This window comes from Dysidea avara, chromosome 4 (assembly GCF_963678975.1).
Source record: "Dysidea avara chromosome 4, odDysAvar1.4, whole genome shotgun sequence".
Classification (NCBI taxonomy): domain Eukaryota; kingdom Metazoa; phylum Porifera; class Demospongiae; order Dictyoceratida; family Dysideidae; genus Dysidea; species Dysidea avara.
Genome location: NC_089275.1, coordinates 38886131 through 38902912, shown reverse-complemented (window position 1 = coordinate 38902912; position 16782 = coordinate 38886131). Strand labels below are relative to the sequence as shown.

Genomic DNA, 16782 nt, shown 5'->3' with positions numbered 1-16782 from the left:
GATATACACACTGGTGGCAGTGCATATATCTCGTTAAGGCAGTGTGTAATGAGATATACGCACTGCCTTAAGGAGATATATGTACTGCCTTAATGAGATATATGCACTGGTAGCAGTGTGTATATCTCGTTAACATTTTGAATCAGTGCGATATGTGATATATATGCACTGGCTTTCCTTTGATCTGAGGTGTGAAGTGGTACATATATATATATATAAAGGAATGCTGAATGACCTTTTAACAAGCTTTGTGGATAATTATATAAATAGGCCAAACATGGACAATAGAAGAACTTAATTATCTGTAGAGCTTAATCTGAAAGTAAAAGGTCGAATTCTCTTCTGCATGAAAGCACGATGTGTAACTATGTATGCATAATGGTCTGTAATTGCAAAGCTAATGTGAATCTAGCTAGCCTGGTCTCTAATTCTCCATCCGTCAAATACAGAGGACACACACACACATAACACAATACGTTGCACCCAGCACACACATACACATGCATGCCCACACACATACAAGCGTGCATGCACACACATACAATAATAAGAGGGTTGTGTTATGGGATCTATACATACATATGTGCAACAAAAGAATGCCTACTGTCCTACTGTAACTACATAGCTACTGTCCTACATAGCTACATAGCTACTGTCCTACATAGCTAATTAAGGATGTGTCATTTAATGCCATAATGAATATCAAATTTGTAAAGAAATCTTACTAAAATGAAGCTGTGAAAGTAATAATTCACTTTTCTACACTGAATAGGTTATGCCATAAAATCATTTTGGCTATCTGCTATCTATGAAAATGGGTAAGCATTAGTATAATGGAATGAAAAGTAACTTTGTGACATTTATATAACTGTACTTATTTATGATATAATACTACATCTTAGCATCTCTCAGTCTACAATATGATGCTGTTTGCTACAAAAGTACCACCTTAATAATCCAACATATATTCTTTTTATCTGCCCTGTACATTATAGCTATGCCACATAGCTACATGGCATGACACATTCTGCTAGAACTGAAAACAGAAGTATGGTATTACAAGTGTAGATGATTACCAGCAAATGACAAGTTTCCAGTAATATTATCTCATATGATAGTAACAATTGTGAAAACTGAAAACTGTGTAGTTCGATACACATATCTATATGTGTGGATGTGTACGTGCATCTGTATGTGTGAAAGTGTATGAGTATATGTGTGGCTGGAGTACCCCTCCAGGTTTAATGCATGGTTATGCCCAGTTGCTGTTGTTTCCTTGAGCAAGAAACTATACTTGCATTGTTCCTCAACCCCAATCTGGTAACTGGGGAAGCAACCCACCCAGCTTTAACACCAATGGGCACTTGGTGTTAACCGTAGGAAAGTTGTGTGTGTGTGTGTGTGCGTGCACATGAGGCAGCATAGCCAAGTGGTTAGGGCATCGGCCTGGTAATCGAAAGGTCCCAGGTTCGATTCCCGGTTGAGCCACTTTGGTGTTGTTGTTGTTTCCTTGAGCAAGAAACTTTATTCACATTGCTCCAGTCTACCCAGCTGTTTAAATGGGGACCTGGTGGCCTGGTGTCAACTGGGGAAGCAGCCCACCCAGCTGTAACATCAATGGGTACCTGGTATTAACTGGGGAAGCAAATGCCCAACTGTCCTTGTCTCGCTTAGTGGTGTTGGGGTCGTTGTGGAACTTTAGGTTCCGCGACCTCTCTCCAAGAGACCTGGACAGTCCTCCTGCAGGTTACTAGCCCTGCCCCAGGAGGATTTGCCTGCACAAGGCTCAAGTGTCTGAGTGGTGCACAGGCATCCCAGTGCTGGTTCACTGGGCAGCAATAGCTATGCTTTGCATAGCTGCCGGAGGCTTTGCTTGCTTTTGCTTTGCGTGCACATGCAACACACACACACACATATACACACACATGCACTGTCTATGTGATAGCGTGCACTGTGATTTTAGATTTCATTTCATATTATATATAAACATAGTTATTGTTTGTTGTAGCTATGTATCTATGGTGTGTATTGTGTAACTACACCTCTGTGTGTGTGTGAGTGAATGGTTGTATAGGTTTATACCATCCCTAGGGTTTCCACTCAATGTGGGAAGATTTATTTCTTTCACACAGACTGATCATTTGGATAAAGCAAACAAGTGTTAATTTATTGTTGGATTGTTTGTAGCATTAAAATCAGCATAATTTAGCATACGTTAATATCGAAAAGGTGGTCACATGACCAAAGATCCCATACTGGCAGTGGAATAGGAAGATGCCTTCATTCAGTGTTTCTGATACTTTTCACACAGAATCACTTTTAAGATAAAACAAATAAGTTCTAATTTTTTTATAACTCTGCCTATTGTTTTCTGTATGTACACTGTGTAAATATCCATAAGTGGTCACATGGTTAACCAATCCCACAACAGCTTTATTGGATGTGTTCATACATCTTATAGCTTTACAAGATGTAGAAGCTTTCATTTAGGTAAGAAATACACTTAGATCACCTGATTTTGGACTTGACTGGCCAATGTAGCTGCATTGGGATTGGGTCACGTGACCACTTATGGACATTTTTATGCTGATATCAAATGAACAGTCAAATAATAAATTAACACTGTCTGAAAGGTCAGTCTGACAAAAAGAAGCATCTTTGTATCATACTTAATCGTTATTAGATGATCATGTGATGCTACGTAGTCCGGCGTACCATATCCGGAAGTTAATTAAACGATCACACACGTGATCCGTTTGCATCAACTCCTGCACCAATAAAACTGTTAAGAACACTACAGTTAATGCGAAAATTATTAAGTGGCTAATTTCTCTACCGGAATCTTCATGTAAGTACTGACACTCTTTAGCTGACAACTGAGATGTAATGAATTCAGCTCAATTGATTGACCAACAGCTAGCTACAGTATGTAGCTAGCTGTATTTAGCTTTAGTGTATTGAATCGATTCGCATTTTTTTTGTATCTACGTAGCTACAGCTACACAGATAGCTAAGTATGTATACGTATAGTGGTGCCAGCCCTTGTGCCAGCCATCCACAAACAGTTTATTGTTGCATGTTTTTTTTTCCGCTGATGCATTGGATAATTGGGTGTTTTCACCTCCTAATTTATAGCTAGCTATACAGCAGTGAATAGAAATTGGCTGTCTGATGTCATCGCTGGAGAACTACTACCCGAGCATCATCAGGTTATTGGATGTACAAGTGATTGGTCCTTACCTGGTGAAACGAGGTGTCCTCAGCAGCCAAGACTACTATGACAATTATGTTGGACCACTTCAGAAAGGAGAGACCAGCAACTACAAGTTGTCATTGAAATTGACCAATAAGTGTTTGAAGAAGCCAAAGGACTTCCTTGAAGCACTGGAAGAATCACTCAACAGCACAAACCATGCCAATCATCAGGAACTGTTGGAAACATTATCAGCTGTAGATGCCATACATGTGGTATGTAGGTGTCATCTAAGCTGCATTAACTTACCTGTCAGTATGTACTTAAGTGAATGATCTGTGTGAAATCATATACGCATGTTTTTAACTATCAGGTGTCAGATCTCGGTCTGTGAAATCTTATACATTGTTTGAGTGATCAGTAGTGTTGTTTTAGTACAGCAAATTCATTTTAGTTCTAGTTCTAGTACACCAATTCCACCATAGATTTAGTTAGTATTAGTTCTGGTACCCCATATTTCTGTAATTTTAGTTAGTATTAGTTATTAGTTTCATTTTAGTTAGTTTTAGTGTTAGATATCTTCACAAATACTAACATTGGTAGCATCCCCTAGACTTCCAGAAACTTTAGATTTGGTGTTTTGATGTTCAGCACTATTTCCACTTGCCATTGTGCACAAATGAACAAAAGCTCTAATAGAACTGAACTTAAATAGGCAGAATTTATGCTGAATATAACAATGTTTTATGGTAGAATTTACAGGCATCACCATCTTCAAAGAAAAGTGTTAAGTGGTTGTAGTATACAATACCTTTTATGTAGAATTGCTTGAGTTAGTTAGTTCTAGTTCTTGAACTAAAAGTTTTAAAGGTTTTGGCTAGTTTTTGAACCAAAACTCGAAAGAAATTTAGTTTAATTTTAGTTTTAGAACTAAAATAGACCACAATTTTAGTTTAGTTCTAGTATACTAGAACTGGAATTAAATTGCTGTACTAAAACTAGATTTAGTTCTAGTTCCTTAGAACTAAAACAACACTATCAGGAATCATTTTAATCAGGTGGTAGTTAGTTTAGAGTGAGATTGAGTTAGTTTCCAGGTGCATGTAGTTTGATTCTGGGAGCTCTGAAATCATACCAAAAATAAAGTAATTGTTTGGTGATACACGTATAGCTATGTACACCCCCCCTCCACACACACACACACACACATTGACACACACGTTGACACACACACACACATTGATACACACACACACACGTTGATACACACACACACGTTGATACACACACACGTTTATACACACACACATGTTGATACACACACACACGTTGACACACACACATGTTGACACACACACACGTTGACACACACACACGTTGACACACACACACGTTGACACACACACACGTTGACACACACACACACACGTTGACACACACACACACACACGTTGACACACACACACACACACACACACACACACACACACACACACACACACACACACACACACACACACACACACACACACACACACACACACACACACACAATAATTATGCATGAATCTGGTTGTATATCTCTGTGTATATGTACATGTTGTGTTGTGTGTGTGTGCACGTATAATATGGTACATATTATGTTAACTAAGAGGGATCTGTTTATAGATTAAGAAAAAGAATTTGGCTCACAGGGCTGCCCACAAAGTGAAAAAAAGAGTGTTCAGTAAGCAGGTATGTATGTATGTACTTAAACTACATAGTTAGATAGTTCTAGCTACATAGTTGATGACAACTCCATGAATGGAGTATCAGGTCTTAAAGCTACGCATGATTGAGAAACTAAAGTACCCAAATATGTACATTTCTCTTGATAAGATGTATATACAGTACTAGATCATGTTTTTATATTTTGTATATTTACTTTTGTTGATTACATGATCATCCTGTTTTACTTTGAACTCTTTAGATTACCAGTAACAATGTAAAGCTGCATACTTTTTCAATAAAATTAGTCCTGCATGGCTAGGATGCATGGCCTTAGGGTCTTCTATGAAGTTGCCAACCTGTGATAGCATAGTTGTATATAGTTCGGAGTATATTCATTGTGTAATATGTTTGTAGAAATCTGCTGTAGATATTTTAATGGCAGAACAAAGTTCAAAAAGTCACCAGATGATGGAGAATGGATACCATAATAATAGTGACAATAGCTCTACTAGTGGAATTGCTGTTGGTGAAATATCAGACGTAAGTACATATAAATACAATTCATAGTAATCAGAAATCTAACAATGGAATCCTTAAGTTGTGAAATCAAATGTGGCAGCTAAGAAATGACTGCAATGATATTAATACTAATCAATTTTGAAAATTACATGTAGTTTTATGTCATCATTACTATTAACATTGTTGCTCTACCAGTTAGGCACTGGAGGGTGAACATGGAAGACAGAGCCTGTCTTCAAAACCTTAGTTTAAAAGTTGTGAAATCAAACCAACCAACCAAGAATTTTTTTCAGAAAGTACATGCTTGTTCATACACAAGTGCAGTAGACATATTTTCTTGTATCTTGTAATAATATATCTAATCCAAGCTGTAAAAAAGAGTGTGGCCCTCAAAAAGGCTATGGTGAAAAAAGATGTGAAATCCAAGGTGGCGGCCAAGAAATGGCTGTGATGGTAGGTTAATGGTAATAATGACAATTCAGGTGAATTTTGTGCCAAGACCAAGTGGCACCAAAATTCACCTGAATTGTTGTTATTAAAATTTTTACTATTAACCTACCATCACAGCCATTTCTTGGCCGCCACCTTGGATTTCACATCTTTTTCACCATAGCCTTTTTGAGGGCCGCACTCTTTTTTTACAGCTTGGCTGTTTTGGATTAGATTTCACTTCTTTTTGTATTTGTATATCCCAAATCTGGCCTATGGCTGGCTTTGGGGATTTTTAAACCTATCATTTTTCTTTACCACAGGAAGAAGAAAAGATGAAGCAGATGTACTTTAAATAATTCTGATTTTATCAGTAAATATACAAATCATATATATAATACATATAATATTTATTACAGAACTCTCCATGGTGGTTTCTTTGTAACTGAACACTCTACAAGGTGACATCTTCTAGCTGCTCTCTCTACAAGGTGAATTGTTTGTAGCTGAACGATCTACAAGGTAACTTCTTCTTGTTGACCTCTCTTCAGGGTGATTTGTTTGTAGTTGAACTATCTACAAGGTAACTTCTCCTAGCTGATCTTTGTAGCTGAACTCCTACAAGGTGACTTCTTCTAGCTGATCGTTCTACAGTGTGATTTGTTTGTAGCTGAACTATCTGCAAGGTAACATCTTCTAGCTGATCTCTCTACAGGGTGATTCATTTGTAGCTGAACTATCTACAAGATACCTCCTTCTAGCTGATCTCTCTACAGGGTGATTTGTTTGTAGCTGAATTCTGTACAGGTGATTTGTTTGCAGCTGAACTCTTTACAGAATAGTTTCTTTGTAGCTGAAATCTCTACAAGGTAACTCCTTCTAGCTGATCTTTCTACAGGGCAATTTGTTTGTGGCTGGATATTCTACAGGGTAATTTTTTTGCAACTGAACTCTCTGCATGGTGGTTTCTTTGTAGCTGAACTCTCTACAAGGTAATTTCTTCTAGCTGATCTCTCTACAGGGTGATTTGTTTGTAGCTGAATTCTGTACAGGTGATTTGTTTGCAGCTGAGCTCTTTACAGAATGGTTTCTTTGTAGCTGAACTCTCTACAAGGTAACTTCTTCTAGCTGAACTCTCTACAAGGTGATTTGTTTGTAGCTGAACTCTCTACAGGTGGTTTGTTTGCAGCTGAACTCTCTACATGATGGTTTCTTTGTAGCTGAACTCTCTATAAGGTAACTTCTTTTTGCTGATCTCTCTACAGGGTGATTTGTTTGTAGCTGAACTATCTACAAGATAACTTCTTCTAGCTGCTCTCTCTACAGGGTGAATTGTTTGTAGTTGAACTCTCTATAGGGTTATCTGTTTGTAATTGAACTCTCTACAGGATGGTTTCTTTGTAGTTGCTCTCTCTATGCGGTGACTTGTTTCTAGCTGATCTCTCTACAGGGTGTACTTGTTTCTGGCTGAACTATCTACAGATGATTTGTTTGCAGCTGAACTCTCTACAAGGTGATTTCTTCTAGCTGATCTCTCTACAGGGTGATCTGTTTGTAGCTGAACTTTCTACAGGGTGATTTGTTTGCAGCTGAACTCTTTATATGATGGTTTCTTTGTAGCTGAGTTCTGTACAAGGTAACTTCTTCTAGCTAATCTCTCTATAGGGTGACTTGTTCATAGCTGAAATATCTGCAGGGTGATTTGTTTGTAGTTGAACTCTCTACAAGGTGATCCTTCTAGCTGATCTCTCTACAGGATGACTTTTTCTAGCTGAACTCTCTACAGGGTGATCTGTTCATAGCTGCACTCTCTACAGGGTGATATGTTTACAGCTGAATTCTCTACATGGTGGTTCCTTTGTAACTAAACTCTCTATAAGGTGATGTCTTTTAGCTGATCTCTCTACTGGATGACTAATTGTTTCTAACTGATCTCTCTATAGAGTTATAACTTTCTCTATAGAGTTATAACATGTTTGTATAGCTGAACTCTTTACAGAGTGGTGTTTTTGATTGGTTGCTGAACTCTCCACTTCGACCTTATTTTATGCAAATAATTGGTCATAACTCCTTCCTATTCAAGATTGTCAGGAACTTACTAGCAATACCTGATCATTGCTTACCGTCACCAACTTGCCACCTCTAATACTCAGGATTCGGCTCGTTTGGATGCAGCTGTAAACGGTTTCTGGGGTGGTCGTTCGGAGAGATGTTTCATTGATGTCCGTGTTTTTAACCCTTTTGCTCCTTCTAATAGTTCCTCCTCTCTGTCGTCCACCTTTAGGAAGCATGAAAGGATTAAGCATCGTGCTTATGGTCAGCGGGTTCGAGAAGTGGAGCATGCCACTTTCACTCCAATTGTTTTGGCTGCCACTGGCGGTTTAGCCCATGAGGCTACTGTTTTTTATAAGCGACTTGCTTCTCTTCTGGCCACAAAGTGGGGAGATGATTATTCTGTGGTTCTGGGTTGGCTGCGTTGTTGCCCGAGCTTTTCGTTGTTACACTCGGCAATTCAGTGTATTCGTGGGGCACGGTCTTCTATTGGTGTTTACACCAGGACTCCACAGTCAGTGGACTTAGTGACTGTGGAATCCCATTTGTCTGCTTAATTTTGTTCAGTTGTCCAGCACTTACAATCTGTGCTGGGGGTGGTAGGAAAGCGCAGTCCATCAAGCCCGGGAAAAAAAAAACACCGTCACCAACTCCAGTGTCCTCCACCCGTGCTCAACATCCTCTCAAGCTAACTCAATTGCAAACAAGAGTTGATGTGTACAAATACTCCTTCCTCCCTCGAACATTTATTCAATGGAACTCCCTTCAAATTCCTAACATCGACACAATAGATCTTGAAACATTTAAGAACGCTGTAAGTAATATAATATAATGTGTGATTGTAATGCTCATTAGCGTGTTGCCCCTAGTGGGCTTTGCTAATTAATTAACAATAATAATAATAATAATAATAATAATAATAGTAACTCCGTGAATGTTCATCAGATTCCTACCAAACTTGGTACTGAGATTCGCCTTAATGAGCCCTTCTAGTGTGCCAAATGTCAGCCCAATTGGAGCACGCATTCGCGTTTTATGGTGGATTTTGCAAAGTGTGCGAAAAGAAGTAGAAGAAAAAAACGAAGAAAAAACCCCCAAACTTTGGCCGCTCGTACCTCAGAAATGGCTTTAGTGATTTTCTTCAAATTTGGAATGTGGACTCCCCTACCTAGCCGGCACTTCTGTAGCAATTTTGGTTTCAATCGGATAAGGAATCACGGAGCTACAAAGGTGTGAAAAGTGCATTTTCTTTCTTCCTGTAAATATACTCACGGTGTGGCGCGCCGGCTTCTTGGGCTGCACGACACACTACCGTGTGTCTTGATATACAGATATGTACCTTATATACTATACTTGTGGTATTGATCAGTTTACTGGTTTGTAATAAGAGTTATAGCCTTTTGATCAAAGCAGGGAGCAAACGTTTTACTGTGTGTTTCAAATCTAATGCTGGTAAATACCTTCATTGTTTATAGACAAAGAACAGATGGTGCTCTATGCCACTAAATGCATCATGCTCTTCACTGGACACATCTTCTACTTGTGCTAACGTAAGTTGAGTAAATTAAAATGTGATGTCTAACAGTACTATTTTTTTTCTACTTGAAAAACGAACAGTTATGGAGTTTTACTGTATTATATGGAAAGTTAAACATGATTATGTGTAGTGTGGAGAAATTAATACAGCACAAAGTCAGTTGTTGTATTGATTCACCACAAGTGATTTTAAAACCAGACTAATTATCTTTACAGGATTGAGATACTATAAAGAACAGCCACCTTACCGTAGAGTCTCTTGCAGATGCTTAAAAAATAGTATAATCTAATGTATAGTTGTTAAGTGCATGTGCCTGATATAAAAACCTCGTTGTGAGTGTTTATGGATTTACTTTCTTGGGGTGGTGCGATGTGCAGTCACCGCGTATACTAAAAGTCCAGTTTCTGTGGAAATCCTTTGTGCAGATAATGACAGAGAACACATTTATACAGCAGAAGACCATTTTGCTGGTAAGCACAGTGAAATCCATGTCATTGGTAGCCAATTAATAGGTGAAATTTTGAGCCTCACATAATTATTTGATACACCTCTAACATTTCTTTTTTGTATCACAGCATATTGTGTTGGAGCTTTGTGTTTGTTCACATGTGCTTATCAACCATGATGAAGGACAACAAATTAACATAATATATGTGTGCTTAATTAAAAAGACTTTATGGTATAATAAGAACCCAAAAATGTACATGTAAGCCACAAAAGAATGCAAAGGATGATCAGATCAACAAGGAGGTGTCCATCCATGTCATACAGGAGACTGTGCTGTATGAAGTCATATAGATGTACAAGATGTTACTTGCCTGTAATAGCATATAATTTCAATTACTCTTGTATGGTTTCCAAGCTGATTAAAATAATTATTGGTCTCATTGGTCAATTTAGCAGTTCCCAAACACACTGTAAGGCACTAATTTTGGCTAATTGTTTTGTATACCTTACTTGTTCCACAGAAAATGTGGTACTTCAATCACAAAGTAAACAGTTCTTGCAAAATTTGTTGCTTAACTACTGTACTATATATAGTGTTGTTTATTAGAACTTCCACTCCACATTCAGTCTTTATAATATCCGGGGGCATGTCTCCAGACCCCCATCTTCAGGATACTTTGCGTAACATGATGTAATCACACTACACAAAAGGTCCTGACCAATGGTGGATCCAGCATGGGGCATTTGGGGCAAATCCCCCCTCTGCCAATTCCTTTTAGCACTTGCAAGTAAAACCAAAATCAGTATATTGCTTGAGCACCAGTGACATATTAAATACTCTTATTTTGAAAGGGAGACATATCTCCTCCCATTTACTTCTAAACCAAACTAAAACTGTCACCCAACACTTTTGTGCGTATTAAGTGCCTCTAAAATAATTATCGTTTGGCAGCATTAATAGCTTTTGTAAATGCTTTGAGGACTTCACAACCTTCTGCTATGGCCTAAATAGTAAAATTCAACAATAAACACTACTGAGAGGTGATTATTTGCTGCTGTGTTTATACATCAACTATAACAAGTTGTAGCTAGCTATATACTAGCTGCTCAAAGTACTTTCCCTTTTTAATGGTGTGGATATGAACTCATTTGCACCCCTCCCCTTGCCAGTTCCTGTATCCGCCCTTGCTGACCACCTTTTCATCTAAAGAATCTACCCAGACAAAAGTCTTGAAAGTTTCATGCCGGCTAGTGAAGAAGATGGTGGAAACTACACAATTTTACCACTGAAAAAGCACAACCTGTTTATAACAATAAAAACTTTAAAGTGTCTGTTATAGAGAAACTATATTACCGTATTATAGCTGGAAAGTTTGGCAGGAGGAAACTTTGGTGGCGAATTTGCTGTGATAGGATTTTGGCAAGAAGAAGGTTTAGCAAATTTGTTAGTAGCTAATACTGATTTGTATTGGACAAACAATTTGGTGGGTTTTAGTTTAACAAAACACTGCTCACTCACCAAATTCACCAAAAGTTCCTTTTGCAGCTAGCTATACAGCAATGTAATGAATTTTGGAAAATCATCCTGATGGTTGTGCCTGAGAGTTTTGAAACTAGCATGATGCTGTTATAGCAGGAAACACTTTTAAAATAATTTCTAAGATAATTCAAGGTATCTATAGTTTATTCTACCCTTAAATAGGTAGAAATTTAACTTATAATGCTGAGTTTTAGAACTGAATATTTTTATGTCAAATGCGCCCATAAGGGTGATTTTCCACAATTTGGTCACGATTTGTGCCTAACTATAGCTAAATAGCTTTAGTTTTAGCTACGAACTTAATGCTTGGTTGAAATGGTTCCTTTTTACAGGTAGAATATTAAATGTAGTGAAATTTAGGTGTCTTTAATGTTAACAGGACTATAATAAGCATGTGGGGACTTTTACTCATAGACCCCCTGTAATTAGTTTTCCTCTTTTACATAATGCCAATGGACAAAATGTGCCACTCTGTCTACACTACGTGTAATTTACTGAGGAACTAGCCACAGAAAATTACCATAATAGTTATAATAATCTTTAATAAAATAAAATTCCTATTATAATCATGGATTGTATAGTACATGCATATGTCTGGTTGAAAGTTCATGTATGTATAGTAATCGTGTATGTTTTGCTATAGCAACAGCTTCATGGATTAAATTATTCACCACTAAACATGTGCCACCAAGATAGGACCTTTAGAAATGTAAGTTCTAATATAGCAGAGTACTGTTCAGAGGGTACTTGGTATGTCATTTGAAGAATAAAAACACACCATGCTCTATTGGCAAAATTTTCACAAAAGCAATTATACATAGCTGACAGATGATTTTCAATCCCCAAAATATAACTTATAACAAGGCATGCAATGCACAGTATGTTTTGATCTTGGAATGAATAGAGTAAGTGCACTGTATACATAGCCCCTGTTAAAGCAAATAGGTGTGTCGTGCAGTCAAGAAAGCCAGCATACCAAACTGTGGTTATTTTGACAGGATGAAAGAAAGCGCATTTTCACATATGCATAGCTTCATAGTCCTTTTTGTAAACACATGATTTCTGCATTATAGATGTTCCCACAAACCTAATCTAAGTAAATTACCATATGCATTTCTGAAATACAAGCCCTGAAAGTCAGGCCCAATTCTTTGCATTTAAGGGGGCCTAATCTTTGTCTTTTTGCAAATGTTACAAAAGCCAGTGTAAAATGCAATTTTGTACCTCAGTTGCCATAAAATTTGGCGTACATGATGGATGCATTGTTGCACCAAGTTTAGTGTCAATCTGATAACCATTCACGGAGTTATGGATAATTACTATGTAACACAGAGCACTATTTTGTCATGCTTGCAGGTAAACCACTTATGGAAATAGCTTGAAAATCAGTTTGTGTATAGGTTAACTATCATAGCTCAAACCATTTGTGGTTTAGAATAAATCTCAGTGATAGCTACAGGGTTACAAGGAGAAAGCCAATATAATGTAAAATCCTAGGGTCAAAATACTCTTATAGAACAGTCACCAAGTAGCAGAAAACTGAACAAAAGGTTGCCCCTGGGACTTCCACTGGATTGCTGTTGTTAGTTGCTTAACTCACTTAATGTCTACATTTAACCATCTGTACTTATTTTGTCATAGTTAGTGCATAAACGAATGCTAGAATTAAGCATTCGAATGTTTGAATGAAAAACTGCAATGTTTCTAATATTTAAAACCCACAATCAAAATATTGAATCTATGGAGTAAGACTTATTGTTGTGAGGATTCTATACACTTACTTGTTGAAATACTCTTTGATATATATATATAGACAGTAAAGTGAGTGTAAACAGTAGTGAAAGGTATAGTAGTTTATCACTGTAATCAACCTCACACCTGGCACTCTAGCGTTGCATGTAGCATTTTTGGCTTCACATGCACCTGACTGTAGACAGCAGGCTGTTAAATAAGTGCAAACAATGGTGAAGTATATGTTAACAACTTGACACCTGGCGTGTTGTGTCCTGTACTTTTTCAGCTGCATATGACCTATAATTATAATACATTGGGGCACCCGCACAAAGGATTTGATTGTTATGAATCCATATTCGAATGCTCCCAAATGAACGAACATTCAAATTTCAGAACATTCGTTTATGCACTAGTCATAATATAGTTTTAAAAGATCATAGACACATAGATTATCCATTGGTAAGTATGGACTTAAGTAAAACATACACTACAATACACACTACAATACTATTGTAACTTTTCTGTCTTCTACAATCATAATTGTGCCTGTAGATAAGAAGAAATTGGGTAAAAACAATCTCCCAATTTATGGCTGGCTTTTGGTGTATTTACTATACAAAAAAATGAAGTCCACGCAAAACAGCTAAGCTGTAAAAAGGGGTGCGAAAGTCTGAATGAAAAAGTTAGGTTGCTGCCAAGAAATGGCTGTAATGATGTTAGTGCTAATATTGCACCATGGCCATTTTTAAATTGATTGGCATTAGCACTGTTGCAGTCATTTCTTGGTTGCCACCTTTGATTTCACAACTTGTTTCACCAAGGATTTTTAAGGGCGCACTCCTTTTACTACTTAGTTGTTTTCACACTGTACAAGAAATGAGTAATTCACTACTGTTACACTACAAGAATACTTGAATGATTTTACTTGTTGTACGATGGATTTAAGCACTTGAAGACATTACCAAACTTATGTAACTAGGTAGTGATTGACAGCTAGTTAATAATATGCTATTAGTGATCTGCTAGCTGGAGCATACATTTTGTTGAATGAATTGATATTGTTATCTATTGAACATCTTTATTTATTGGAAACGGGATCATCCACATTTTCTCAAACTTCTTTCAAGTATATTATATGAATAATCACCTCAGTTTTCTTCACTGCTTCAACCTTAGCATTTGTCAGAAAGTAGGCATTGACAAAATGTTGGTATATAACAATTATTTGGAGCCTCATGTATATTACATGTACTTAGCCGCATATTCAGCCACAGAAGCTGTAATTGAGACTTGCTTAGTTCTACCACCTTTAATTATAACATTCTAACTGAACAGTAGTGCTTTATTATTACTAAGACTAACTTACTTGAAAAGAAAACATACAGTTCCTTTCCCCTAGTGTACTTTCTGTCATACTATGCTTTCTGTATTCTTGTGAAAATGCTAAAAATGATGGATGATCTCTTAGCGAAGAGTAGGTGGTAAAATATTTTTACTGGCAATTGCACTGCTAGAGTTGTTGAGTATATACAGCAGCCTGTCCGAAAGCTATTACAATTAGTACTATATAAGATGGCTACAGATGTCCTGTATATTTTACAAGTAGTCATAGGTGTAGCAGCATAGAGTTAGTGTAAATAGACATTGCTAGTCTCAGCTCTATGTTCATAAATGTTGAAATACTTTGTGGAGCAGTCATATACTGAACACTCTGCACAGCTGAAATTTATTTTTATTTTCCAACCTAGCTATTGGGTCACTAATTAAAATCAAACTCTGTATAATATATTGGAAACTTTTTGATTGTGCTGTTTGTTATGTCATTTAGTCTATTGGATGTATTGATCAACTTTATCAAACTTCAAATCAGTCATCGCCAACCTTTTCAAAAAAGTTCCATCAACTATCTACACCATTTCTGCACAGTATCACAACAAAGGGCAATGAAACAGATGATAAAGACTTACAGCAACTTCATAAACAGTTTAAGTTAGAAAACAAGAGTGCTAAAGGAAAAGACATGTTTTACGAAGAGACTATGAAGAAATTACAGTCAGAATGTGACGTACTAAGAGGCCAAGTTAAGGAGCTGGAGTGGCTTAAAGAAAGGGAAGCATTACAAAGACAAACCATTGAGACGTTGACAGCTGAAAACAAGAATCTAAATGAACAACTGGCTCAACTTCAGGTAGAAATTGCAAGGAGTGAGCTTGGGAACAGTTTGCAGTGTTTACAAAGCAAAGTAGAAATTATGACCGTTCAAGTGGAGAGTAACTTGGACTCAAAGAAGGAGAAGATTGCACATGTTGAAACACAAAACAAAGATTTACAAAAACAAATAACTGAATTGAAACTAACATTATCACAACAACAAACACAAACAACACTTGATCATAGCAAACATCAACAAGAAATTGAAAAGTATCAACAAAAATGTGAGCAGATGGAAAGTCATGTTCAGGAAAAAGATACCAAACTTAGTAATATTGAAGGAAAGATGGAAAACACATTAGAGAATTTACAACAAATACAAGAAATACTTGCCAATCTAAACAAAAAGGAGGAGTCAGAAGATGATACCTCTTCACTGAACCAAGACACCAGAAATATTGCGGAAGTGACCATCAGAAAGAATGGCATCGAGTGCTTTAAACAACAACTGATATTAGAATGTTCAAAGCAGGACCTGGTGGATATTATTGAGGCCCATATTGAACAGATTGAAACACTTCATCAGGTGCTCTACTCCTATCATTGTAAAATTGGCAAATTACAGTTAAAACTCAAGTGCATTATATAATACGTATACGTAGCTAGGTAGCTTGATTAGAATACTTTGTGTTGGCATATTGTTTCCATATTGTAATATATTGCCTGTTTAGCTATATGCACACATTGTCATTTAGACCTGTATACATGTATGTCATATTTAGTATGTATTATCTACTTGTATGTTTAATTATTATACTATTGTTTTTCATATATAGCTAAGTGCAATGCATTGAAAATTACCTGCAAGGTAGAGTTTGGGGTTTAGTTAAGTTTGTAAAGTGAGAAAAGTATATACCTTCATCATTTTCACTTTCCAAGTGTGATTGCATGTATATACTAAAATGCATAAAATAATGAGTAAAAGGAGAAGTAGGATCAAGATACACACTGTCACATGTGCCTCATGATCACTTTGTGATCCTCATGCAGCTTAGAATTAGGCTGTATAACTTTGATGTAGGTTCATTGCATATAATAATTATCTCTAGGGATCACACACATTTTTACAAGGGAAGAAATTTTTGTGGGTCATCAAAATGTGTATATATCAAGCAATAATTCCTGAAGGACCTATACTATATGCTTGTGTTTTAACTTACACTCAGACACTGTATTAATATATATATATGTAAGTACGTATAATTATAGCCAGTTAAAATTATACGGATAACAATATTATAAATGTTAGACCATGTTTAGACAGATCCAGGATCTGAACTAATGTGGGTGAACTAAAGACATTGGATAAAAACCATGAGAAAAAAGGTTTTCAATGAAATGTCTTCAGAAATCTATTAGCTACACTTAATGTGAAGACATTAATAAAAATAACGAATGCAATTTTATGGA

General features: G+C 36.7%; 1 protein-coding gene across 1 annotated transcript; it reads left to right on the top strand.

Annotated features, from left to right (window-relative positions):
* The first annotated feature begins 2813 nt into the window (after positions 1–2813).
* On the top strand, positions 2814–16063 carry LOC136253990 (putative leucine-rich repeat-containing protein DDB_G0290503). Its single transcript, XM_066046634.1, has 7 exons — positions 2814–2848; positions 3136–3468; positions 4862–4927; positions 5318–5443; positions 9379–9453; positions 12071–12136; positions 14990–16063. The coding sequence occupies exons 2-7, from the start codon at positions 3172–3174 to the stop codon at positions 15959–15961; spliced, it is 1602 nt and encodes a 533-aa protein (XP_065902706.1). The 5' UTR covers positions 2814–2848; positions 3136–3171; the 3' UTR covers positions 15962–16063.
* Positions 16064–16782: the final 719 nt, after the last annotated feature.

Bases quoted from the DNA above. Each gene is read 5' to 3' on its own strand.
- LOC136253990 (XM_066046634.1), top strand. From the start codon at position 3,172: ATGTCATCGCTGGAGAACTACTACCCGAGCATCATCAGGTTATTGGAT. The intron at 3,469-4,861 runs GTATGTAGGTGT...ATCTGTTTATAG, and splicing joins CTGTAGATGCCATACATGTG to ATTAAGAAAAAGAATTTGGC. The intron at 9,454-12,070 runs GTAAGTTGAGTA...GTTTTGCTATAG, and splicing joins CATCTTCTACTTGTGCTAAC to CAACAGCTTCATGGATTAAA.